The 26,226-nt window shown below is 42.5% G+C and overlaps 1 protein-coding gene and 1 long non-coding RNA gene across 5 annotated transcripts in view; one reads left to right on the top strand and one right to left on the bottom strand.

The window, feature by feature from the left end:
* CTTNBP2NL (CTTNBP2 N-terminal like) overlaps positions 1 to 24,432 on the top strand; it is a 47,017-nt gene extending 22,585 nt beyond the window's left edge. For all 3 annotated transcript variants that reach the window (XM_075910076.2, XM_075910075.2, XM_075910077.2), the window contains exons 3-5: positions 15,804 to 16,034; positions 18,790 to 18,897; positions 20,518 to 24,432. In XM_075910076.2, the coding sequence (XP_075766191.1) occupies positions 15,804 to 16,034; positions 18,790 to 18,897; positions 20,518 to 21,990 (1,812 nt within the window). In that variant the 3' untranslated portion in view covers positions 21,991 to 24,432. The remainder of the gene's footprint in view (positions 1 to 15,803; positions 16,035 to 18,789; positions 18,898 to 20,517) is intronic.
* LOC149521385 (uncharacterized) overlaps positions 6,942 to 26,226 on the bottom strand; it is a 130,478-nt gene continuing 111,193 nt past the window's right edge. Inside the window, exons 6-8 of one of the 2 annotated variants that reach the window (XR_016347967.1) lie at positions 19,927 to 20,044; positions 9,337 to 9,421; positions 6,942 to 7,819 (exon numbers count right to left, since the gene is read on the bottom strand). This is a non-coding gene — a long non-coding RNA (uncharacterized LOC149521385). The remainder of the gene's footprint in view (positions 7,820 to 9,336; positions 9,422 to 19,926; positions 20,045 to 26,226) is intronic. The other variant, XR_016347966.1, reaches the window with a different exon arrangement.

The raw sequence follows: 26,226 nt of genomic DNA, 5'->3' as shown, positions 1-26,226 counted from the left end.
TTTTAGACATCCCAGCCATTTAGTTAATTATATTGCCTTGTAGCAGGTTAAACCCAGAAACAGTGTGTCTCCAGAAAGTGTGGGCAGGGAGCCAGGAAAGCCAATGGAAAAGAGCAAGAAATGTGAATGGAAAAACAGGTTCTGCCTGTTTCAATTCTTTTGTGGGAATTCAGAGCAAGAGCTGGGAGAGAAATAGACTGAGTCAAGAATAAGGCATGGATTTTCCAGCCATATTCAAGTTTAAGACAAAAAAAAAGCCTAAACTTTGGAACAACACAGATGTATGTAGAACAGGGACTGTTTAGTTTGACGTTGTGACGGCGCGTCTCCTGCACCCCGAAATGGCACAAACAGACTGCCCAAGCCGGTGGAATAGAGGAAGTTTATTGCCTCTCCAGGTTACAGCACAGCACAGATGTAGTCTGGTCACAGAGCTGGGCTAGGCTGCCTCAGGTCCCCTTGAGATGGGGGAGACTGGGCCCCTAAACTCCAGCCCCTTTCCCTAGGCTGTCTCCTCCATGCTTCCAGCCAGCAACCAACTAACTCTCCTCCAGCCCTGCCCCCCAGCCAGGGCAGCATTCTACCTTCCTTTGTTCCTCTCCATGGGGGGTGTCTGGCCATACTGGTTTGCATAGTAACTCATCCTGTTTTGCTGGGTCGTGGTACCCATGGCAGCCAGTGGGGGTTACCCCAGAGCCAGCAGCATAGAAACCAGCCAGGTACCCCCACTACGTCACAGACGTGATCAGGTTTTTTTCTTGTTTGTGAACTCTGTGCTGAACCCAAGTAATTATAACTTTTAAACTGAATCCCAGGGAAGTAGTTCTCTGTGCTTTTAATCTGCCTCTGACACACAGCAAATAAGTATGATTTACCAAGTATGTCTTTTTTTGTTGTATTAATAAAATCACCTTTTTAAGGCTATTTCCTGATTCCTGTGTCCTAGAAGGCAGGAAGTTCTGTGTGTATGTGCCTGACACGAAGGCTATTAAGAGTTTGTTTTCAGGCTCTCTCCCAAGGAAGATTAAAGTGCTTGGGATTACCCCACAGAAGAAATTCCCAAGTGTGTCTTCTTGGGCTGTCTAGTGGTTTTTGCATTTTGGTGGCAGCAGCAGTGTACCACCCAAGACCAGGGAATCTGTGACCTTGGAGAGTTTTTTAGCTGTTAGTGGCAGGGTAGTTTAAAGTCTCTTGCAGGCCCCCATCTTCTGCACTCTAAGTGCCAGAATGGGGAGCAGCCTTTACAGATGTCAAGCTCCTTCTTGAGTGATAACAGCTAATTTAGACTCCATCATTTTATATGTATAGTTGGAATTATACTTTCATCTTTTCACTTTGTTGCCCTGTCACCCAATTTAGTGAGATCCCTTTAACTCTTCAGTCTGCTTTGGACTTCACTATCTTGATTAGTTTAGTATCATCTGCAAATTTGCCATCTCACTGTTTACCCATTTTTTCAGCTCATTTATGAATATGTTGACTAGGACCAGTACAAGTACAGACTCCTGGGGAAAACCATTGTTTACCTCTGTCCATTCTGAAAAGTGACCATTTATTCCTACCCTTTGTTTCCTATCTTTTAACCAGTTATCAATCCCAGGCTACGTCTAGACCGCAAGCCTCTTTCTAAAGAGGCTTTTTCGAAAGTATCTTTTGAAAAAGAGTGTCTAGACAACAGGAAGACTTTTCAAAAAAGCAGCTCGCTTTTTTGAAAGAGAGTGTAGACGTTTTCATGCAATAGCGCCTTTTTTCAAAAGACGACTTTAGAATGAAGTTTACCGCCGTCGACAAAACCGCTGCATTCTTTCGACTTATTGTCGACAGAACGCGGTGGTAGTCTAGACGCAGATACAGTTTTTTTGAAAAAAGGCCACTTTTTTCGAAACCCTGTAGTCTAGACACACACCCTGAGAGGACCTTCTCTCTTATTCCATGACCGCTTACTTTGCTTAAGAGCCTTTGGTGAGGGACCATGTCAAAGGCTTTCTGAAAATTTAAGTACATTATATCCTTTTGATCTCCCTTGCCCACATATACTTATTGACCCCCTCAGAGGATTCTAGTAGCTTGGGGAGGCATTTCTCTTTACAGAAACCATGTTGACTCTTCCCCCAACAATTTATGTTCATCCATGGGTCTGACAGTTTTTTCCTTTTCTATAATTTCAACCAATTTCCCCCCTGCTGAACTCAGATTTACCTACCTGTAATTTCCAGGATAAACTCCGAAGCCATTTTTAAAAATTGGCACCACATTAGCTATTCTCAAATCATTTGGTAGAAAAGCTGATTTAAATGATAGATTATAAAATAGCTAGTAGTTCTGCAATTTCATGTGTGAGTTCCTTCAGAACTGTTGAGTGAATCTTTTCCATCCATGTGTGGGATACACTTGTATGTGCATGGAGGCATATGCATGCGAAACAAAAACCTAGCTGTGAGCTTCTGCTAATCAGTGGGAGGCATTTGACTTTCTCCTGAGCAGCTGTACAAGCACTCATCTTACAGGGAACACTGGTTAATACCATCTGGTCAGTTTGTCAGTTTGTTCCAAAACCTCCTCTAATGACACATCAGTCTGAGACAGTTCTTCAGATTTGTCACCTAAAAAAGTATGGTTCTGTTTTGGGAAACACTCTTGTGTCCTCAGCCTTAAACATAGATACAAACAATTAACTTATTTTTTCCACAGTGGCCCTCATCTGCAAGTTCCTACTTACTTTGTCCCTTGGTGCTTCTTCCAAAAGTGCTTTGTGCATGTTCTTCCATCTTGCTCTCTATGGCTACGACTAGACTACGCGGAAGATTCGAAAGAGGATATGCAAATTCAACAGGAATTGGCATATCCTCTTTTGAATCTTCCGCGTAGTCTAGACAAGTCCTACATGTGGAGAACCTCACTGAGCTAATCCAATAAACTACCATTCTCCCTTCTAAAGATCCCTTTCTGCTAGAACAGTTTCAAGAATTCAGCCAGGATTAAATTTAATGCTGATTAGAATGAGCTGATCCGATTTTAACTATGTTCAAAGGAGTTAGAACAGTCAATGTATGCATGCTGGTTAGGTGAGATAGTGTAACTTGATTACCATCACTCTTGTCTTTGTTTTCCCCATCTGCCCTCTCCCTCTTGGTATTCCTTAGTCTCGCTTGTTGCAGTGTGTTCCAAATTAGACTATAATCTCTTTGTGGCAGGGGCCCTGTCTTCCTTCATCTGTATTTAGCACCATGAGGCCTTGATCCTGACTTATACAGATAATACAACAAATACAGCAGTTTGAAGTTGTCTCCAATCGGACCATATCCATTATAAAGGGCCGAGCAAACAAATTATTTTTATCCAAATATTCACTGAGGGCTTTGGTGAGACACCCACCACTTGTGGTAGCACCCATCCCAGTTGAAGATCTGTTCCTTTCACCTAAAAATAGCCTCTCTTATTCACTTGACAGACCTTCACAAAAATCCTTCTCAAATTAATCCATCCAATTTAGACCTTAATTTCATTTCCAGAGTTCTCTGCTGCCTCTTCCACCTGATTATATTTAAAGCGCACACAAGGTAGCAGCTATTTTGGCAATGAGATACATTTATATAATCACTTGACAATTTAACATTAAGGGCCCATTTCTGTGGGTTGTCTTTGTATAAGACTGTCATGTAGAAATTACTGCATGAAGGGGCTCCAAATTATCCTTCTCAGATCTAGCACATGATATGTGAGAGAAATCCATTAAAATAAACTAGATCTGTCATTCTTGACATATATAGACCATTTTGTTCCCTTTCCCTTTTTTGAGAACAGACTTCTCCATTCATTAAAACGGAAGTTTTGTTTGCTTTTATATCTGAAAACAGGAAGCAGCTTTTAGGCTTGTTCTTGCTTCAGGGTGAAGCTCTTTCATAGCAGAGTAGAGCCTGGCTAATTAGAATTACTTTGAATGACTGATGTTTGCAAGTGAACAAATAGATGAACAAAGAATTAAGTGAGGCTGTGCTTTCTAAAACAAACTGTTCGTTTGCTAATTGAATTATTTTTCCTAGTTTTCTAATCAGTACCATAAGGCCTCCTATAGCAGTTACTAAAACTTTAAGAGATGGGGCAAAACTACTGATATTTTTTCTTTTTTGAGAAGATTATAAAATACTTGGATTTAGCAGGCTTCTGCTGTAATCTGTCCTCTTGCATTACAATATTTGATACAGCTTTTTCTGTTGACTTGCTCACCAATAAATAGTGATTAAAAAGTACTGTCACCCACCTATCTAGTAACTGAGCGATTTCTGAAGAACAAATCCAGTTAGATGATTGTTTTCTCCTCTCTGTGTTATTTCATGAGTATATGTTTTGTGTGAGTCTCAGCTTCATGTTCTCTTTTCTTTCGTTGAGCCAAAATACAGCTTCTTGGCCCAATTCAGCCTACGAGCGCCCCCATCCTCAGTATATGGACTCCAAGCATACTGTGATCATCTTGATTAGTAGTTTGTAGTCTACATTTCAGTTTTACATACAAGAGAGTCTGTTGTCTGTTCCATTTCATGTACATTAGGTTTCTTGCAAAAGCCTGGACTACCTTAACTCACTGGCTTGTTTAATACTGGTTACGGTATTATGTTGGTTCAATAGAGATATGATTTACTGACTAGCCAAGTACAACAGAAGGAAAAAGCCATGTTGTTTTGGGTCTCTCTTAAAATATCTATTATTAGTATCCACTTTTTGGTCAAAATCATGTTCAGTTTTCAGATACAGAGCTGCTGTGGGACAAGTAATAGGATAGGGAGTAGACACCTTATGATATTTCTTCCTGGTAGCTTAATGCAAAGTCAGTAATCCCCACCCCGATTACTGTGACCTCAGTTTATCTTTATTTTCTAACATCTGTCTCTGGGGAAAGAAATAATAAGGAAGTTCAAGACTGCAGAGGAGGCTGTTTAAAGAATATGCCATTCACCATAATCTAAAGGAGGAACTTTGAGACAGATAAAGTTGCTGAGGAATTCTGGGTTCAAATAAAGATAGCAAACTTAAAATAGTTTAGAAAGCTTATTTCTGTTTTCTCTAAAGTGAAAATAACTAAAATCTAAATATACACATTCCCCATTTTCTGTCCAAACAATAAATAAAGATTGTGTTGGAAATTCCCACTAATTTTATGACTTGTGGTTTACAAAAGGAAATTGAGGATGTTCAGAGGCCATGATACAATGCCTTGTCTCAGTCAAATCTTCAGTAAAAAGAAATAAGAAAGGAGCCTGAAGGATACTGTGTAGAAAACACTCTGCCCAGAATAGCCTGGAAATCCCCAGAGAAAATAAAGGCTTTCTGCTAACAGAGTAAAGCCATCAGTTTGTTTATCTGCAAACTAAACATCTCTTAACTATTCCAAATATTGCTTCTGCTCCATAAAACCAGAATTATCCTTTTTCAAAACAGACTAGCAGTGGCCAATTACCCAAATTCAAATTGAACAAAGCCAATCAGTTATTGCAGCACCTGACATGGTTGGAAGCCTCAACATCTTCATTACCAGAACCTGAAATACTATTTTTGAGTAGCTGAATTTTGTTGTTCTCCGTCAGAGCCTCCGCTACTTAAAATATTTTCTTCTGTTCTGCCTAAGAATCTTGCCATTCCCCCAAGAATAGCCTGGAAAGCCAGCTATGTTATTTTTTGAGTTTGCATATTTATTTAACATAAGTATGCAAACCCCAGTAACAACTTTCACACTAAAAGGAGGCAGTCATTGTTGGGAAGTGAATACATTATATTCAGTTGTCTTGGTGAATGATTGTGTCCTTTTAAATTAAAAGACCAGATGCACTCAGTGACATAAGCCACCAGATAACGCTCAGCTGTGTGTCACATAAGGCACATAGCTTGCGTCGCCATTTCATTGTAGAGGGATTAAGTTGAAAATTTTCAGTGCAGAATTTATCTGTTCAGCTATGCCTCTAGCTGACCAGTGGTGTCAACTGTGCAGTAGACTGTAAGAAGGAGTTATAACAATCTTTCTGTAGACTTTGTATTTGCTAGTGCATGGTGCTGAAGAAGTATGTTGGTTTGTAAACTCATAGGCTGCATCTAGACTGGCATGATTTTCTTTTGCGCAAAATCTTGCCACCTGTCTACACTGGCCACGAGTATTTGCGCAAGAACACTGACTTTGTAATGTACAAAATCAGTGGTCCTTGCGCAAATACTCCGACGCTCCCGTTCAGGGATAAGCCCTCTTGCGCAAGTATTCTTGCGCAAGAGGGCCAGTGTAGACAGCCACGTTAATTTCTTGCGCAAGAAAGCCCGATGGCTAAAATGGGCATCAGAGCATTCTTGCACAAGAGAGCGTCTACACTGGCACGGATGCTTTTGCGCAAAAGCAAATCTTTTGCACAAAGGCACATGCCAGTGTAGACGCTCTCTTGCGCAAATACTTTTAATGGAAGAACTTTTCCCTTAAAAGTATTTGCACAAAATCATGCCAGTCTAGACGCGGCCATAAATATATTGAGTGTTTCTTGAGAGTGTATGGGTGTTGTGCCTTTCGGGGGTCAGGTATATTTAGTTATGTTTTTTGTGGAGTCCTGACTTATAGTTAAATATTTCTGATTATCTTATGCCTGCCTTGCTTTTATTTGTATGACAATAGTAAGACTTAAGAGTTTCATTTTTGGTTATTCCAGTTCAAGGAAATCATTAACCTCTCAAAAATAATGAGGAGGAACATTTTGTTCTTTCCCAGACAGGAAATAAACCACCCTAGCTTGATTCAACAAAACAAACAGCACAATGATGCTTGCAAGCAGGAAAAAAAATGTAGCTTTGTGGATCATTTCAGTCCTTACAAAAATCAGATCTAAAGAACACACTGTGTGTGCATGTGTTTGTTGGTTTGGTAGTTTTTGTTTTTTGTTGTGTTGGTTTCCACACAAGTGGATGGGGTGTTATGTTACTCTGGCAGAAGGGAGGGACCCTTGCCTTTTGGAGCCAGGTCCAAACTTTCTGTAAAGCTTTTCCTGAGCTATGAGTAAATTATTTCAGAAGTGCTCATAATATAATAAGTGCTAATATCATTTTTAATTGGGAAGTTATTTTTGAGTTCCTGTTGTGATCATGTGTAACCACTACAGGGTTGGATTCAGTTTAAAAAGAAAAAACAGCTAGTCCTTCTAAACATTTGAGCCAGCTGGATAATTTATTGAAAAGCTTCCCTCACAATTGTAGTTGGGTTTGGTTAACTCATGTATTGTAGGGCTTCAGAATCAATTTAGGATTTTTCCCCCTTTATCTATTCAAAAAATCAATCTGCTAGTGTTTTCCTATGATTCATTTAAACCACTGGCGGCCCATTTATTCAAGACAGCACGCCCTTTTCCTTCCTGTTCCTCAAAGTGGTTTCTTAAGCTCTGATCAAACATATTTAGACACAAAAAATATATACACTTTGGAAGGTTAATAAACAGGGTAGAGTATTTATTAAGTGTAGGCAGAGGGGGTGGGGAAGAGCGATGGGGGTGAACAGGAGAAGATGCTATTGATAGCAGTTCCAAGATAGTATTCAGGGATATCGATCTTTAACTTTTCCTGAAGGGAGACAATGTTCTTCTTCGAGAGACATCCCTGGGGTGCTCTACAGTAGGTGCAGGTGTGTCCTAGCACTGCAGAGCAGATTCTTGATAGCAGTGCATTGGGGGCCACACATGAACGGTGCGCGGGTCCCCCCTGGCACCATCGTGCATGTGCAGCCACCCTTCCTTCAGTTCCTTTATACCGGTCCCAACTTCAGACAGGCCTCCACAGTGTTCCTCAATCCTCATTCATTCTAGAGATAGATAGATAGATTAGTTTACTCCAAGTTCTTCTTGCTAATAGTTCTTAGGGAAAAAACAACAAAAACGCAACGCTCACCTAAATTGGCTTCTCCAGCCGTTTCTAATATCACCAAGAGAGATGGTCTCACCCTGCTTTAAACGCTACACAGACTGCAGTGATGTGATACCGGCCTTTGACGGCCATGATAAATGTGTAAAATCCCTCGGAGACACCCATCTCAATAGGATTGTCCACACTGCACCAAACTGAAGGCGCGCACATGGAAAGATAGAGACCGCCTTTTAAAAATGATCCTAATAGAGAAGGGCAAACACCCTTCCTCAGATCCAGACTGCCAGCAGATCTCCAAGGACAAAGGGGACAAACCACTCAAATCCCCAAAGAAACCAGCCACCTCACTTCCTCAAAACCCACACTCGCCTAAATGGCGCTCCATGGAGAGGCAGTCAGCTAAACCTGACAAGTCATGCTTCAGTACCTATGATAACGGGCACCTCTGGTGCTGACCAAGCTCATTATAGATGCACCACACAGGGCACCCATCCAGAGGCTACAGGCCACATAGTGCCTGCCTCACAGAGCTCATCACTAAACATGGCTCAAATTCCCCTACAAACCCAAACTGCAGCCAATGACCAAAATGCTGTAATTCCCCGACATAGTAAAAAGATTACTACGATGGTGGACAAAACCGTAAAATCTATGCAGAGGCATACCATTTCAAACCCCAGAACCCACAGTGGTTATCACAACAGATGCCTCTCTCATCGGCTGGGGAGCACACATGAGAGAACTCACAACCCAGGGCCTATGGACTTCAACAGGAAGGACACTTCACATCAATGTCCTCAAACAGTGTTGTCCAGCTTGCATGCCAATACTTTCTTTCCCACATCACTGGAATCCATGTCAGAATATATATGGACAATACGGGCTGTGTGTTTTATATAAACAGACAAGGAGGGGCACAATCCCAGGCTCTTTGCAAGGAATCCATAGCACTCTGCAACTGGTGCCTCACTCATGGCATCTCCATAAGCTCGTGCCACCTCCCCAGTGCTTTAAACACAAGAGCGGACGCCCTCAGCAGAGCCCTACCCCGAGACCACAAGGGGCAACAGTTCAGTCCTGACGGACGTATTTGCATGCTGGGGACAATCCCACATAGATCTATTCGCCACCAAAGCAAATGAGAAATGCCCACTTTACTGCTCCAGGGAAGGCATGGGGAAACATGCTCTCAGAAATGCTCTCATCCTTAAATGGAATGCTCCCTTGCTCTACGCATTCCTTCCCTCCCCCTTTCCCCTCCTCAACAGAGTGCTCATCAAGAGACGGAGGGACAAAGCAAGAGTTATCCCAATAGCACTACCTGATAGTCCTGACAACCATGGTTTCCCCTCCTGAACAGAACATCCCTACATTGGCTGATCACCCTCCCATGCAGCCCGAGCATACTATCCAACCAGGAACCGAGGTTCCTCACCCTAAATTTCCTTCTCTCACCTCAAAGCATGGTACCTTGATGGCTCACGGTCGTAGAACTGCTATGTTCACAACAGGTGCATAACGATCTTACGCAGCAGGGCCCCTACAACAAAAAAGACACATATTAACGAGTGGTCTCGCTTTGCACATTGGGTGGCCTCCCGTGACATATCACTGGAGGATGCCCCTCTGCCTACAGTCCTCGATTACTTACTGCACCTTAAGCAATCACAACATTCCCTGAGCTCAATCAGAGTACATCTTGCAGCAATAACAGCCTTCCATATGACAGTTGATGACACCATAGTTCTTGTGCATCCTGTAACCAAGCACTTCCTAAAAGACCTACAGGCCTGACATTATATCCTGACATTAACGCTCCTCGGGAACCATAGGACTTACATCTGGTACTGATGGTGCTCACAAAACCTCCATTCGAACCCATGGCCACATGCTCCCTTCTCCACTTAATGCTAAAAACGGCATTCCTAGTAGCAATAATGTCAGCATATAGAGTAGACAAGATGGCTACCCTAATGGCGGACCCACCGTTTACCATTGTTTTTAAGAACCGAGTTTCTTTATGGAGGCACCCCAAGTTCTTACCAAAGGTGCACTCCCTCTTTCACCTCAACCAAACGCTACACTTAGCTGTATTCTTCCCAAAGCCTCATGCCAACGCCTTTGAAGCGCACCCTTGATGTATGAAGGGCACTTTCCTTCTACGTCCACAGAACAAAAACCTTTACCTCGTCTCCACGACTCTTCATCTCCTTGCAAAATGCAACAAAGGGAGCCACATATCATCCCAAAGACTATCACATTAGATCTCTGACTGCATCACCGTGTGCTATTCGCTCAATTGTCTACCACCACTTATCTCGATCTGGGCACTCAACAAGAGCGATCGCCACCTCAGTCGCTTACCTGAGGAAGGTTCCCATTGACGATATATATGCTGCTGCTACCTGGGCATCAGAACAAACTTTCTCTAAGCACAATGCATGTTCCTCCGGCCCTCTTCACTGCGCAAGAGTAGCAAAGGCCCTACTGCAGACAGCTTCCCTGCCTATCCAAAGTCCCTGCCTCCATAACACAAATTGCTTTGTGTCACCTACTGTGGGGCACCCCCAGGCACGTCTCTCAAAGAGAAGGAGGAGGAGGTTACTCACCTTGCTGTGACTGACGTTCTTCGAGATGAACGTCCCTGAGGGTGCTCCACTACCCTCCCTTCCTCCCCTCTACTTTGGAACAAGACAAAACAGAAAAAAAGCTTTTCTGCTATGCCAAGTTCTGGATAGAGAAGGAACTGAGGGGAGGGTGGCCACGCAAGCGCAATGGTGCCAGAGGGACCCATGCGCCGTGCATGCACAGCCCCCAATGCGCTGCTAACAGGAATCCGCTCTGTGGCACTGGGATGCATCTGCACCTACTGTGAAGCACCCCCAGGAACACTCATCTCGAAGAACATCAGTTACAGCCAGGTGAGTAACCTCCTCTTTTCTTTTGCAGAGAGGTTTGATATTATTGGGTCCCCATCATTGTAAACTAATACACAGTCCACTTTTCTGGAAACAGACTTTGCTTCTGATTCTATGCTAGTCAGGAGTCATGTGATTAGAGGAGTATAGACAAGACTGTAAAATTGATTCCCAGCCATTCTTACTACCAGATAATTTTGCACTCCATCTTTACTGGACAGAGGTTGTGATTTGGAAACCTCGGTTTGTTGTCTCTATAGTATCTTTCTCTGAGGGCATGTCTAACATAGCAGGGCTAAAGCCGAAATAAGCTACACAAGTTGAGCTATGTCAGTTGCGTAGCTTAAGTCAAAATAGCTTATTTTGGCTTTTGGCGCTGTCTACACAGCAGGAAGTCCAAGGTAGAGCACTTTTCCTCTGACTTCCCTTACTCTGTGTACAATGAGAGTTACAGGAGTCGGAGTAAGAAGTCCTCCAGCTCGACAATATTTCAACATTACGTTAAAATAACTGTTTATAGTGTAGAGGTGAACTATGTAATTTCGGAATAACTAAGGTTATTCTGAAATAACACTGCTGTGTAGATATAGCCTAATTCTTTTAAAGAATCTGCTGCTATAATACAGGGATATTGTCAAGAAAGAAAATGTACAGTAATTACTCGTTTAACTGTGCCCGCTTAACACGTTTTCACGATAGCACAATTTTTTTTTTTTTTAAGGGAATGTTTTTTCAATAACACGACCGTCCCCGAAATAACACAGAAGTGCTCCGTTCAGCCGCTCTCTTGGCCGGACTGCTGTGAGCTGCATGTGTGCCTACGGCTCCAGCCTGCACTTGTTAGCAGCCAGCCGCTGAGCACAGGCAGCTGCCTTGAGATCGGGACATAAGGTTGGGGGAGAAAGGGGACTGGGTTACAGCAGGGAGGAGAGGTGTTTGGCTCTGGGGAAGGGAAGGGGAGGAGAGGGGAGGGGGATTGGGTTGGGAGTATGCCCTTGCAATGGGTCTGCTGAGACCCGCACTGCGTCCGGCGACGGAGGGTCAGCGGGGAAAGGCACGGCGAACGCTCTGACACTTTGCAGGGAGGCAGGGGAAGCCCCACGCAGCCGTCCGGGCGCCTCGCCCCCTCTCCTGTGCCCCCGCTTGCAGGCTGGCGGCTGGGTTTTCCCAGCCAGCCTGTCGCCGGTGGCTGTGCGGGGCTTCCCAGTTAGGGCCATTCTTGCTGTTTGCTTTTTCAGACTGTTAGTTTATATGACATAGCCACTTTTCATGTTTGCTCCTAGAGAATATCACTCTTGTTCTCGTGCATGGCCCAAATCTGTACTGTTGAGGTTTCCAGCTGTGCAGGGGTATGCTCATGTTTTAAGTTGTGTTTATTGGAAAGTTAAGGAAACACTCACACAAAGGTTATTCATATTGAGCTTGCACCCACTCCCAGATGCTGCAGCTCTGCTTTTTAAATGTATTAAGAGCTACCAGGTGATTCCTGGCTCTTAATACATTTAAAAAGCAGAGGCACAGAGTCTGGAGCTGGGTGTGAGCCGGAAATCAACTGATTCCTGGCTCATGCCCTGTCCCACGCTACGCCACTGCCTTCCCTATCCTCCTGTGGAGACCATGCTGGGGGATACTGGCTTTTAAGTTGGCTCCCCCCAGCTCCTGCTCCCTCCCCCCCTTGTTGCCTCTCTCTGTTAGAGGCAGCAAGGGGGGGGGGGAGAAGCGACTGTTCAAGTAGTTACTCGTCTACCCAATAAGCATATGCATATGCTTATTGGGTAGTTGACTACTCAACTCCTCGCTTACATCCTCATTGCAGACAGCAGCTGCAAAAGGTATTCGTGGTTTGTGTGTAGGAGGTTGGGGTTTAAACAAAGAACAGAAGGTGAGTTTAGAGCAGCGTGCCAACTTGCTAGTTAATTCCATTGAACAACCTCTTCTGTTCCTTGCCTGTGATTGAGGTAGTGCTTGTTAGGACATTACTGAGTTAAGAGCCTCCTTTTAGATTTAAGAACTAGTGAAAAAATCTAATCAAGTTAGAAAATGAGAGACTGTAGAAGATCTATTGGACCTTTGTTGTTGTCAGTGCTTAAGATCAGATGCTTTTAAGCCATAAATAGTAACATAATGATGCTTACTAACTCCTTTCATGAGGTAACTTTTGTCTCTAAAGAAGTTGTCATCTTGGGTTTAATGTTTCTACACATGTCAGTCCTCACAGGGATATATCATAGGGTATGTCAGCTGTCTAAATTCTGTCTAACCTTCAACTTTTCCAAGCTGGTGCTTGAACTTTAGTAGTTACACAAATGCATGGCCACCTGTTTGTAACAAAGTTGAAAGAAATATTTCCTTCCTTTGTCCTCCAATGCACAAACTGTTCATAAAAGGGTGCCTTGTTTGCATTTGCTCCACTGAGCTCTGACTTTCTCGGAATAGTGATTCTTTCAGTATTTTTGTCCCAGAATGAATAAATGGTGTTGATTATGGATCAAAAACATGATGTAATTGGTGAAGTGGAATATCCTCTGTCTAGTGAGCTGTTGAGTCCTCTGTCTCTGCTTGGATTTGCTTCACTTTTTTCCGTGCATATAACAAATTGTAGGAACAGAACAACATTAGAGGAGTGAAGTTCTGGAACAGCCTTCCAAGGGAAGTAGTGGGGGCAAAAGATCTATCTGGCTTTAAGATTAAGCTAGATGGGTTTATGAAGGGGATGGTTTGATGGGATAACATGATCTGTGCAACTAATTGACATTTCACTATCGGTGGTAAATAGGCCAATGGTGGGATGATAGGAGTTACTATAGAGAACTTTTCCTGGGTGTCTGGCTGGTGAGTTTTGCCCACATGCTCAGGATTTAGCTGATCGCCATATTTGGGGTCGGGAAGGAATTTTCCTCCAGGGTAGATTGGCTGTGGCCCTGGAGGTTTTTCGCCTTCGTCTCTAGCATGGGGCACAGATCACTTGCTGGAGGATTCTCTGCATCTTGGGGTCTTTAAACCATCATTTGAGGACTTCAATATCTGAGATATAGGTGAGAGGATTATTCCAGGAGTGGGTAGGTGAGATTCTGTGGCCTGCATTGCGCAGGGGGTCAGACTAAATGATCATAAGGGTCCCTTCTGACCTTAAAGTCTATGAGTCTATGACCATTTGTTGAAACTCCAGTTATGAGTTGGAGTTGTTGAAACTCCAGTTTTTGCATCCTGTCCCAGTGGAGCAGGAGAAGGGTTGGGAGTATCTGTTTGGTACATGATATTATAAAAGAGCACATCTTCCCTTGCCAGTGGTTTCACTCTGGAGGTGGTAAAACAGTAGTGTCTTTTCAGTGCCAGGGAAAACTTGCCCCTGAGAGGCAAGGGCTTTTTGTCAGAGTAGACTCCAGTTGTACCACTTTTTGGTCCAAGTCTGCAGTTGTACTGCTTTTTGGTCACTGGTGGGACACACTCTTACTTAGATAAACTTAGGAAATAAGCCCTTTTTTTTATACACGCGGGGATGCTGAGACACTGATGTGAAGAGACTTGGTCTAAGTTTTATAGTATTTCCATGCCAGAGCCAGAAATGGACCAGATTCCTGATCCCGTATTCCAGCCACTAAGCCACATGCATGTGGAGGGGGATACAGTTCACAGAATTCGAGAAAACAAGCAGCTTTGACCTTGATCTGGTTTCAGATAATATGAGCAAACTTTTGGGGTCATTATGGGGAAAGGAGGTCCTTGGTTCTTCATTGAAAAGAATCCTTTTAATGATGATCTTCTTGGGGTTTTTTTTGGCATTTTAATTACAATCAAAACACATGGGCATTGGAGCTGGATTTATTTATTTTTGCATGTGGCTTCCTGCTGGGGAAAGGAAAAATGGAAATCAGTAGATTCGACTGAAGTAATTCTAGCAGGAAAGAGCATAGAGCTGGAAACATCATGCTTTTGGATCTGCACTTTGGCTCACTTGTGGTTTGCCACATGAGACAGAGTTTGTACTTTCAGTCCCTGTCTCCATGCAGCCCCTGCTATCCTTCAAACCACATTGCCATGTATATTGGGAAACTAGCTTCTCTTCCTGTATCTTGTGGTAGAGGCCAGTTTTGATCTTTTTAAATGATTTGCTGTGCAGGGTAATTGATAAAATAAACACATTTGGAAATCTAAAGTTCATGTAAGCCATGCAGCACTAAAAAAAAAAAATTCCTAAAACATACCTCACCCCATTCCTGTTCTGTATTAACCTCAAGCTGTGCCATGGAGGATGTCATATTCTGGTCCTCACCTTTTTGACAAATTTGGGTTTTGATGGTGGGGAAAGCTAAACAACAATATATTGTGCTGTGTGTTGGGGTTGGTTAAAATGTTTTGATTGTGGAAAAAGTTCTGATTCAATTTCAAGCAACAACTAAAACAACAACCTTGTGAAATGTGACTGATTTGGAATAGGATTTTTTGACCCCGTTCTACCAGATTCATAAGGATGGAAAGTTGTTGAAGCATTGATGATGTGTGCTGTAGCCATTTGATTGCTTTTCATGAGCTATGAAATAAGTTGTTTGGACTATGTCCTTCTCTCAAAGAACCAGCGTATTCACCACAAAAACCAGGACCCTTATGGGCCCTCTTGTTAGCAGCATCAGTGGAGATGACAACGTCTAAATAGGTCATGGAGGTTGCACTAATTGACAATTTAAATGTCAGTGTGCTGTTACTGTTGTATTCATTCCTACACCAGCTTCTAGTCTGTTCTATGAATTAGTAGAGCTTTTTAGTCTCTGGGACTGTTAACTCAGCACTTTTCATCAGGAGGGGACAAAAGTGCAGTGCTATATACTTTTATCCCTTGAGCAGATAACTATGTCTGTATCTCACATCAAGCAACTGTGATTTTTACGGCTCAAGAAATGAAATATGATTGATAATTTGTTCTATCTATAAATGATTTGTCAGTTTACGTACAATTCTTCAGTTACCACTTTTTAATAAATTGAAATACATATTTATATATTTCAGGCCCAACACAGAAACACTTTCATTGAAGAACGCTATGGAAAGTACAACATCAGTGATCCACTAATGGCTCTGCAGAGAGATTTTGAGATGCTGAAGGTGGGAAATCATGGTGAAAAACAGCCAGTTTGCTCCAATCCTTTGTCTATCCTAAAAGTAGTGATGAAACATTGCAAGAATATGCAGGAAAGAATGCTCTCTCAACTAGCTGCTGCCGAAAGCAGGCACAGAAAGGTAGGATCTAATTTCTGTAGAACTCACTAAAAAAGAATGTAGTTTTAAAGGTATGTTGTTGACTAGTATGGTGAAGAGTAAAAGTTAAATGCAAAAGGCATTCCTGTAGTTGCTAAGCAGTTATACTTTGTAGCTTTAAAAAGCTTTAATTAATATTGTGCAGTTAGTAAAGATGGTGTATTGTGAATACAAAGATACATGTGCTGCTATTCTGTTAATGGGAGATCTGTGGAAAATATATGGAGGAAATAATTTAGTCAGGATGGGGAAGTAGTATGAAAAAAATCCTTTCATTTCCATGTCATCACACAGAAAAGTTCAGCCAGTTTACAGCAGTATGCAGCTCGGAGCAAACTTGGCATTAAACTGTGGATTAACTGTGTGGTCTATATCTTATTTAAAAGAAAAAAAGAATTAGTGGAAATGAAGTTTCTCCCTACAGACTTTTATAATACATGTATATTTATTGTTCCTCCAAAATATTGAACAAGTGTTTTTCTTGATGCCCATTAATAATACCTCATATTGCTTTCACTGTCTCCCAAGCTGGCATGAATGCATAGTTAAGGCACACTCAGTGAAAGCTCTGGCCACATTGTTTGGAGGCCCCACCACCCTGGAGCAGTGATATATCTGCCTCTCTTAAGTGGAAATCTGCACATAAGTATGAAGACAAACAAGAGCTTCCACTGTCCTGGACTCATAGGAATCTCATGACTATTTAATTTATTTGCCCTTCAGGGTACTTGGTTTGCAGAGTTCAGCTTTTGCAGGGTGTGTGCTTCCTTGCTTCCTTGCTTGCTTGTTTCTCTCCAAGCAAAAGTCAAACCAATATTTGCTAGCAATGTAGACACTGCAAACTTAGTCTAGTGAAGCTGCTACAAAATTAATAGATATTAATTTTGTTGTCTGATGGCTGATATGAACTAAAAGGCATTATCCAAAAATGGCTGCTTCTTAACAATGTCACTTCTTGCTATGGCCTGTTTCTGGAAACCTTGGTCATAGCACTCATGCAAATAGGTCTGTTCTCGCTAAAAGAGAGAGAGAGCGAGCGCGCCTATGGGCCCATTATGTCTAGTTAATGTTCATCTGTAAGACTCAAAGTAAGGTTTTACTCCTGTATAGGCTATGAGACAGTGAACTGGATTCTGTTCTGCTTTTTACATTAATGCCACTACTATCTGAAGCAGTTTGGTTTGCAGAATGTTTACTACATCAGTGTTAAGAGCAGAAAGCAGCTTGAGTTTTAGTTCTCAGGCAGCATGTGTACAGATGATATTTGGAAGTAATCTTTGCTCCATTTACAATGTAATTTGAAATGTAAATTATTGGAAGAATAAATAGGAAACACATTACAGGCAGTCCCCGACTTACGCGGATCCAACTTATGTCGGATCCGCACTTACGAACGGGGCTTTTCTTGCCCCGGAGCTCACGGGCAGCGGGTCGCCACCCGTGTCCTCTGGGGCAAGAAAAACTTCTCCCGGTCTCCCTGGTTTGCTGGGGGGGGGGGCGCAGCTAGTGTGCCACCCCCTCCCCCCCAGCAGACCAGGCTTTTGTTGCGGGACGCCTCGGATAGAGCAGCTGTTGAAACTGATCAGGCTGATTCCAGGAAGCTGGGGGCAGAGCAACTCTGCCTCCGGCTTCCTGTAGTCAGCCCCTGGTCAGTTTCAGTGGCGGCAGCTGAATCTGGAGCCAGTTCCGACTTGCATACAAATTCAACTGAAGAACAAACCTATAGTCCCTATCTTGTACGTAACCCGGGGACTGCCTGTACTTCAATTTTCAGCCACTTATTTAGCTATAATCACTTTTTATAATAAGAATAGCCCTTCCTCTTAAGTCACACTATTATGTTTGTGCAAGATGTTTAAGAAGCTAACTTTGTCAGAAGGATTGAGCTCTTGGTGAATGTTTTTGGGATCATTGGAATTTTGGTCATGACATACTGCAGAGTTGCAGTGTCCCACTGGAAAGCCCGTGTGTTGACTTTTCTGCTAAGTTAATGGAATCTCAGTAATCCATGTAATTCAGTGAAGGAATTGAAGGAGCTGCTTGACTCTCCTTATTACAAGCAGTTTTGTTACAAGTTTTCATGTTGTTTTCAAGTGGGGGAGCAGAGATATTTAAAATAAACTTTGTTTTGTCAAATCAAACTGAAAAATTGTCACAAGCTTCAAATCTCTTCCAGCAATGCAAAGAGAAATGCATATCCTAATGTAAATTGCCCGTGAACCAATCTCTAAAGCATATCAATGATATCATGATTAAGAACCATGACAATTGGCATTCTCTGAGGCTGTCTGTATGCTCCTGGGTTTGTATTAATGATCTTGTCAGGAAATCCCATCTCAAGCACCAGCCAACCAATAATGCATAAAATAGAAATTGTGTGAGAAAATTACTTCCTTTCAAACTTTTTAGAGCTGCACTGCAAACAGAAAACAAACATACAAATTATCTATTGAAGATACATGGAGAGTGGTTTTCAAATGTATATTCTTACTCATAACACTTAGTTAGCAAATCTGTGCAAGGCAGTGGCTATGACATTATGTAGAATATGCCTGCCCCATACACAATTTTGGAGTGGGTTTTTGTGTGCATGTATTTGAATTTTGACACATTCTGTCACGCTTGTCAAAATTTGACTTTAGTGATACCTAGAGGCCTCACTGAATATCTGGACCATGTTTGTAAAAGTTTTTCAATAAAAAGATGGCTAAAATGTCAGTGTTTTTGTGCCTGGAAGGTGATCCTGGATCTTGAGGAAGAAAGGCAGCGGCATGCCCAAGACACGGCTGAAGGAGATGATGTCACCTACATGTTGGAGAAGGAGCGGGAACGGCTGACTCAGCAGGTGCATCTTGGGAGTTAGTTATTAGCCCTCCCCACAGAAAGCTGAATGCCCTCAGAACACATAGTTATACTAAGTCTTAGTGATGAAGCAGTGTCTAATTGTGCCTGAATAAGACCGGCCATACTAGGTCAGACCAAACGTCCATCTAGATAGGATATGTCTTCTGACAGTGGCCAGTGCCAGGTGCCTCAGAGGGAATAAACAGAACAGGCAGTCATCAAGTGATCCCACCCTTGTTGCCCATTCCCAGTTTCCGACAAACAAAAGCTAGGGACATCATTCCTGCCCATAGCCATTGATGGACCTATCCTATCTAGCTCTTCTTTGAACCTTGTTAAAGTCCTGGCCTTCACGCTATCCTCTGGCAAGGAGTTCCACAGGTTGTCTGTGCGTTGTGTAAAGAAATACTTCCCTTTGTTTTAAACTTGCTACCTATTAATTTCATTTAGGAACCCCTAGTTCTTGTGTTATGGGTAAGGAATAAATAACTCTTTATTCACCTTTTCCACACCAGTTGTGATTTTGTAGATCTCTGTCATATCCCCACTTAGTCTTCTCTTTTCTGAGTTGAAAAGCCCCAGTCTTATTAATTTCTACTCATATGGCAGCCATTCTAAACCCCTAACTATTTTTGTTATCCTTTTCTGAACTTTTTTCAGTGCCAAGATACCTTTTTTGAAATGAGGCTACCACATCTGCATGCAGTATTCAAGATGTGGGCGTCTCATGGATTTATATAGAAGATTTAGATATTCTCTCTCATTCTCTGCTCCTTTATTAATGATTCCTAACATTCTGTTTGCTTTTTTGACTCCTGCTGCATATTGAGTATCAAATAAATATTAAGGATATGACTTTCTACATTTCCTGGCTTTTGTCAACCATATGTAAAATACCAGCTTACGCCTGGTTTTCCATATGTGAAATGGGTTAAAATATTCACAGCTTAAAAAAGCTTATTTCAGCCCTAAAGGGAAAAAAAACCTCAGGAAGCAAGCTGAATTGAAGGCAGAACAATCTGCATCCCACCTTGTTGCTCTCTGATACTTTACAAGACTGATGCAGAACTCCCAAACTGGTAGGGGAAAGATTTGGTACGCTTCTGTTCAGAGAGCCACAGTAATGCAGATTGGTGGTGGTTTTTCATCTGTAACACAAGAACAGTAGAAAGGGATAGCATTAGAGTTTAGACTTCCCTAAACATTTCTAAATGGCACTGTAAAGCAGATTCAGAGGGGAGGGAGGAATCACTAAGAAGGAACTTTAAAGGAAGCTTCAGTATGGTAGGTAGACCATTGGTATATGTTACACTAAATGTAAACAACTGAAAATTTCCCACCAGTGATTATACAAAGTGGTAGAAACCAATCAGAGCTGCTTGCCATGCGACAAGTTGGTGACCTCTCAGACATCTGAAATGGGACAAGGAACCTTCTTTGTGTGTGGAGTTAGTGAAGCCCTCTGTTGTTGGAAATACAGGATTGTGAGCTGAGGCAAATGAGAAACTCATCCGATCTGCAGCTTTACCACATTAGTTTTTTTGGGTATAGACAGTTGCCTCATTTGCATATGGGAGGCTTTTTTGTTCCCTCTGAGAACTCTTTTGTCTTCTTTTTCCAGTTGGAATTTGAAAGGACCCAAGTGAAAAAAATTGAAAAAGAGCAGAAGAAGCTGTCGAGCCAATTGGAAGAAGAGAGGGCACGCCACAAACAGCTGTCCTCCATGCTTGTACTAGAGTGCAAGAAAGCCACAGCCAAGGTAGTCGAAGAGGGACAGAAGGCAGGGGAGCTGAGCTTGAAACTGGAGAAAGAAAGAAGCAAAGTGAGCAAGCTGGAGGAGGAGCTGGCCTCCAAGAAGAAGCGGGGCTTGCAGATGGAGGCACAGGTAGAAAAGCAGCTCTCTGAGTTTGACATCGAAAGAGAACAGTTGAGAGCCAAGCTGAACCGAGAAGAGAACCGGACAAAGGCACTCAAGGAAGAGGTGGAGAGCCTGAAAAAGGCCCTGAAAGAACTGGAGGTTGCTTGCCAGGGCAGCAACCCTGCTGAACATTCACATCAAAACCCCTCAGTGATATCCAGAGATGTAGCAACAGACAGCCCCCTGGTGAGGTCTGTGTCTTGCCAGACAGAAAGTTTTCAGGCAGACAGCACCAGTCTGGGCAGTGTGGGCAAAGCTGCACACATGACCCTTCCTAACCCGTCCACACCTACCCAGCCCTATGCTAAAGCGAATGGGCACTGTGAGACAGAGATGCAGCCAAGTGGGGAGCTAGTGCAGACAAACGTAGCAGAGAACCAGGCACCACTGAGAGAGAAGCCCGTTGGGCCAATCCCAGAAAGTGCAGTTGAGAATGGAGGTTCCCCTGTAAGAACAGAATCTCCTGTTTATATGATCTCCCAGCTCCCTTCTGGTGGGACGTCTGTCTCTCCCAGCAACACAGCTGCCTCATCTCTGTCGTCTTCTCCATGCTCGTCCCCAGTTCTGACTAAACGCCTGGTGGGAACTTCAGCAAACAGCCCTGGTTACCAGTCGTCCTACCAGGTTGGGATCAACCAGCGTTTCCATGCTGCCAGACACAAATTTCAGTCCCAAGCTGATCAGGACCATCAGTCAAGCGGCCTGCAGAGCCCTCCATCGCGGGATTTGTCTCCTACCCTTGCAGACAACTCCGCTGCCAAACAGTTAGCCCGCAATACAGTCACTCAGGTTCTTTCCCGATTCACCAGTCAGCAGGGACCTATAAAGCCAGTCTCGCCAAATAGCTCACCCTTTGGCACAGACTACCGGAATCTGGCAAATGCAGTGAGCCCAAAAAGTGAGTCCAGCCCAGGCAAAGTTTCTAGTCCACTGAGCCCATTGTCTCCTGGAATTAAATCGCCAACAATTCCCAGAGCAGAAAGAGGGAACCCTCCACCTATTCCTCCGAAGAAACCTGGCCTGGCTCAGTCCCCGGCAACTCCTGGCCCACTAACCAAAACCCCTTCCCAGGCATCCTCTGTCGGTGCCCCTGTGGACTTGGCAAGTAGCTGCTCTAACAATGCTGTAGTAGCAAATGGTAAAGACATTGACATACTGTTGCCAACTAATAGCTAGTCTTTAGAAAATGTGACTGTAGCATTCCATGGCTTAGCATCCTAGAGCTAAGACACTGTTTTATCCACTCCATGTTATTTATTTGGGTAGTAGCAGAATGCCTCTGTGTAATACATGCAGTGTATTCTCTTTTTTAAAATAGTTAGGAAATTATTTTTATGTTGATGTATAAACCTTAACTATAGCGCTGTAAGGTAGCCTTTAACGGAGTCTCATGTCAGCAGTCAAATGAAATGAGAAGGTAGAAAATTTTGTGCTGGGAGCTGATTAGCAAACTATAATGGGACTGAAGCATTCATTGTAAATTATGCAGAAAGAACTTGTGCAGATTTTTATTCCAGATGAACACTGTATAAAAAGTGCCTGAACTAAGCTTGTGATATGAATGTGGTTCTCTGTCCAAAACAAAAAAAGGGACCATCTAACCACAGAAATAACAGCTCTTCTATGAATCATGAATGTTTAAATCAACACTGTTTTTAATCCTTTCCAGTTGTTCTTAAATCAGGTTTGCCAGCAACGTACCACAAATAGAGAATGAAAATCTTTCGAAGGTGACCACCGCAGTGGCCCCAGTTTTGCCCTGTAGCTCCTGTTTGCTGTCAGACGCAGGAGACGCACATGAATGTGTGTGTTAGGGTAGAATTCGGACCTACTGTTCAGCTCTGTGTAACCCAGTCCCTTTTTTTTTCCACTGGAGTTGTCCAAAACCAGTGGCAGCATTAAACATAAACAATCAGGGTGCCAGTTTTCCTGCAGTTCATTCATTTCCTAAGTAGATGTCTCACTGTAGATTAAATGGCTAAAGATTAATTCCTGGTGCTTCACCTTTGATTTTTTTAAAATTCTTCAAGCAATCTACTGTTGTGTGTATGTGTGCGTAGAACTTTTGAGATAAGGAACTTGCTATTACTTGAAAAGAGAAATCGCTAGTCATTCTATACAGTAAGATGGGATCTTTACTAAAATGAAAAGCAATAACTTAAGTTGCTCACTTTGTAACAATACTGTATGTCAGACTGACAGATTTTATTGATGCGTTTGCTAGCCTATTTGGCTGCAGCTGTGGAACCAAATGTTAACTCTTTCTCATATATATATATATATATATATATATAATGTGTGTGTATATATAGATGCACCCATGTACATGTTACACACAATACATATATAAATCATAGTCTGGGTATGTTATTGAAGTTCTCCATAATTCATAAAGAAAAGGTAGACATACATATTTTTAAGATTATAAAACGAGAACAGGGTTGTTTGTTTTTTAATTAAAAACAGATATTTCAGTTTTGCTGCTTGATGTCAGTCCATTTTTAACCATTCTGCCAACGGCAATATGAAACCTACATCTGGAGAAGTGTTTACTACTGTTGGGTGCTTGCTCCTATGTTTTAGTTATTTAGCACTCGACTAAACAAAGCACTTGCTACCTTATTGTAGGAAAGATTCCTGCAGTGGTTGGGACGATGCATTCCTATACATGATATATATATATATAAGGTCTCTTCCAGCTCTAATTTATAGGACCTCAGAGTTCTTGACTTGTTCTAGTAGATGCTGTGCTAGCCAACCTCTTTGTACGCCTAACCCATATGATAAAACTTTGGCATAACACAATAGAAATGGTTAGATATGTTTTTATGGACTTCTAAATAATAAATGTGTGCATCACTGATCCTATTTAATTGTAATGGCCCATATACACCAAGAGTAGAAAAATAGAAGAATGCTACAGCTAAATACGTAGAGACTCTTGGGAAAGCACATTGAAAATTTGATTTTACCACAGCAATTTTTTCTCCTGATTAATCAGAATAACAGCTGAAAACTGATTGTGAATGGATTTTAGCTAGAGTATCATTCTAATCCAAAATTGAGTGTTCCAGCAACTTCTTTAACCAGTTTTCTTGCTTTACGCTAATCTTAAGTGGTGATGTACCATTTCTTTATGATATAACTCTACAGATATATATACTATAGTGAAGTTTATTTCTTAGGAAATGCACTGAATACTGTATTTCTTCTGCAGTGTAATATGGGGAGGGACAATGCAAGAGAAAATGTGTATTTTTGGTAGTGGCCTATCTTCTGAGATACAATAAGCACAAATATTAAAATGCATTCAGCTAATCCAATAAGAAAGGTAGGATTAGTACTTACATTTTTCAAGTAGATTCTGTGTGTGGAAGCAACTAAAACTTTCTTCTATGATTTACATCCTAGTTATAAGCCAACATTGCTGCAGAGCTTTGTCACTGGCTGTTGGGGTTATAATGAAGTGCAAAATGCATACACTAGTATTCATTAACATTTGTAAATTTGTAAAGCCAAATGTACCAAGCAGAAGTCTTGAATCATTTTTATAGCTGACAGCATTAAACGTGTTAAACGTTCATACTATCAATAAAGTGTTTTATTTTTAAGATCTTACTGTCGTGCAAGAAAATGTTAACATTTTTGCTCTGAGTGCTCCTGACCTGATGCGGATCTGTAGCTGCCACTTGGAGACAATCAAGCTGTCTCTTGCATCATTCATGCCTCTCTTTGACATGTTACACAGTCACAAAAGGAAGCTGTCCTGGAGCCTCTAGCTTGTGCAGCAGGGACACTTGGAAGATAATAGCTTCTTGAAGAAAGATATATTGTTCTAAAGTAGACACACATACTACTGTGATGTTAGGTCTCCTGAAGATACAGCGTGTCACCTTTGCATCACTTAGTGTGGCTTGAGCTAGATGAGTCTCATTTCTGTTGAATGTTATTCAGTATACTGGTCATTTGTTATTTCCATGCCTGCTTTACATATGAAAGTTACAGTCACCTGAAGAAGTGGGCTGTGCCCACGAAAGCTCATGATACCATCTACATGTTTTGTTAGTCTATAAAGTAATACCAGGCCATTTGTTGTTTTTAAAGTTTATCCTGTACAGACTAACTCATCTACCCCCTGAAGCTTGTGAACAATGATAATTCATTAAACGTAGGCCTGACACACATGGTTTTTCTTAGATTGTTTAGGACATTTAAGCCTGGGGAAAATTGCCCTTCTCTATTCGTAACCCTGCTTCTGCAGGGTTCAGATGCTTTGGAGCCCAGTTGAGTTGCAAGTGTCTTTTGAACTGGCAGTCTGTAAATACAATTTTACTTAAGACACTGGAGAGGTGCCAGGCATGATTTAATAATGGGCTCTTGCATCATTATAAACACTGACTGCTGACTTGGAGGGCAATCTCTTTTGGAGGCTTGGGCTTAAAATGGAGAGCCTAGTCAGCTATTCAGTGTTGTTCAAACAAGCACATTGTTAAAAATCCAGGCCACAATAACCCCTCTGCTCCCCCACCGGAACACTCAGCTCCAGATTGGTTGGGAATTTGAACCCAGAAGCCTCTCCCAGGGAGGGGTGAGAGCTATACACTGACCTATCCATGCCTCTCCACAGTCCTTTTTGTCACTGCTTTTTCTAGGATGGCTTATGAAGACCAGAGTTTGCCATTGCTTGCCTAGTGATTAAAGTCTCGCACAGGCTGTTGGTTCATAGCTATTTCTGCCCTAACACCCAAGGTGCAGACATTTTAAAGAAACGCAGCTGTGTATGTCCTCTTGAGACAGTGTCTTTTGGGTGGGTTCCTTAGTATTTGCATTATATTAGAGGTAGGGACCCAGCTGCACAGGCAAACTGCCACAGGCAAACCCCGTATTACAGAGGCAGTATGTCGGGGCAGAGACAGCCTGTGAGTGACCCAGGTCACACAGCAAGTAGTGGCAGAGCTGAGATGGCATGCCAGCCCAGGGCCCTGTCCACTGGGCAGCGCTGTCCAAAGATGCTCTGCCTGGGGCCAGTATTGCTTTTTCAAAGTGTGCCCTCCTGGATGACAAACAGGGTCCAGGGCTGGGCACTGGAATCTCCAGTCACTAATGTCTCGCCTGGGCAAGCTGGCCAGAGGAGCATTATCGCCAGGCACCAGTTCTGCTTTGTGATCCCATTAGTTCAGCAGCCTCTGGCCTAGGAGTAGTTGGGGAATGAGCCAGGTGACTGGACAATCACAAACCCAGCTGGGAAGCTGCAGGAATTATGCAGGCAGCCCTTCTCCCGGTCCTGAGCTAGCATGTTACATTAGACAGGTGAGATGTAAAAGTAAATCCATCGTACCTGTGCCTTTCCATAACCCTCTAGCATATGTCCACATTTTCTAGGCACCCCGCTGTCCAAGTGCTCCAGCATTA

The sequence above is a fragment of the Pelodiscus sinensis genome, chromosome 27 (assembly GCF_052426305.1).
Source record: "Pelodiscus sinensis isolate ZL-2025 chromosome 27, ASM5242630v1, whole genome shotgun sequence".
NCBI classification, from domain to species: Eukaryota; Metazoa; Chordata; order Testudines; family Trionychidae; genus Pelodiscus; species Pelodiscus sinensis.
The sequence above is the reverse complement of the archived record's forward strand: the minus strand, read 5'-3'. Positions and strand labels throughout refer to the sequence as shown.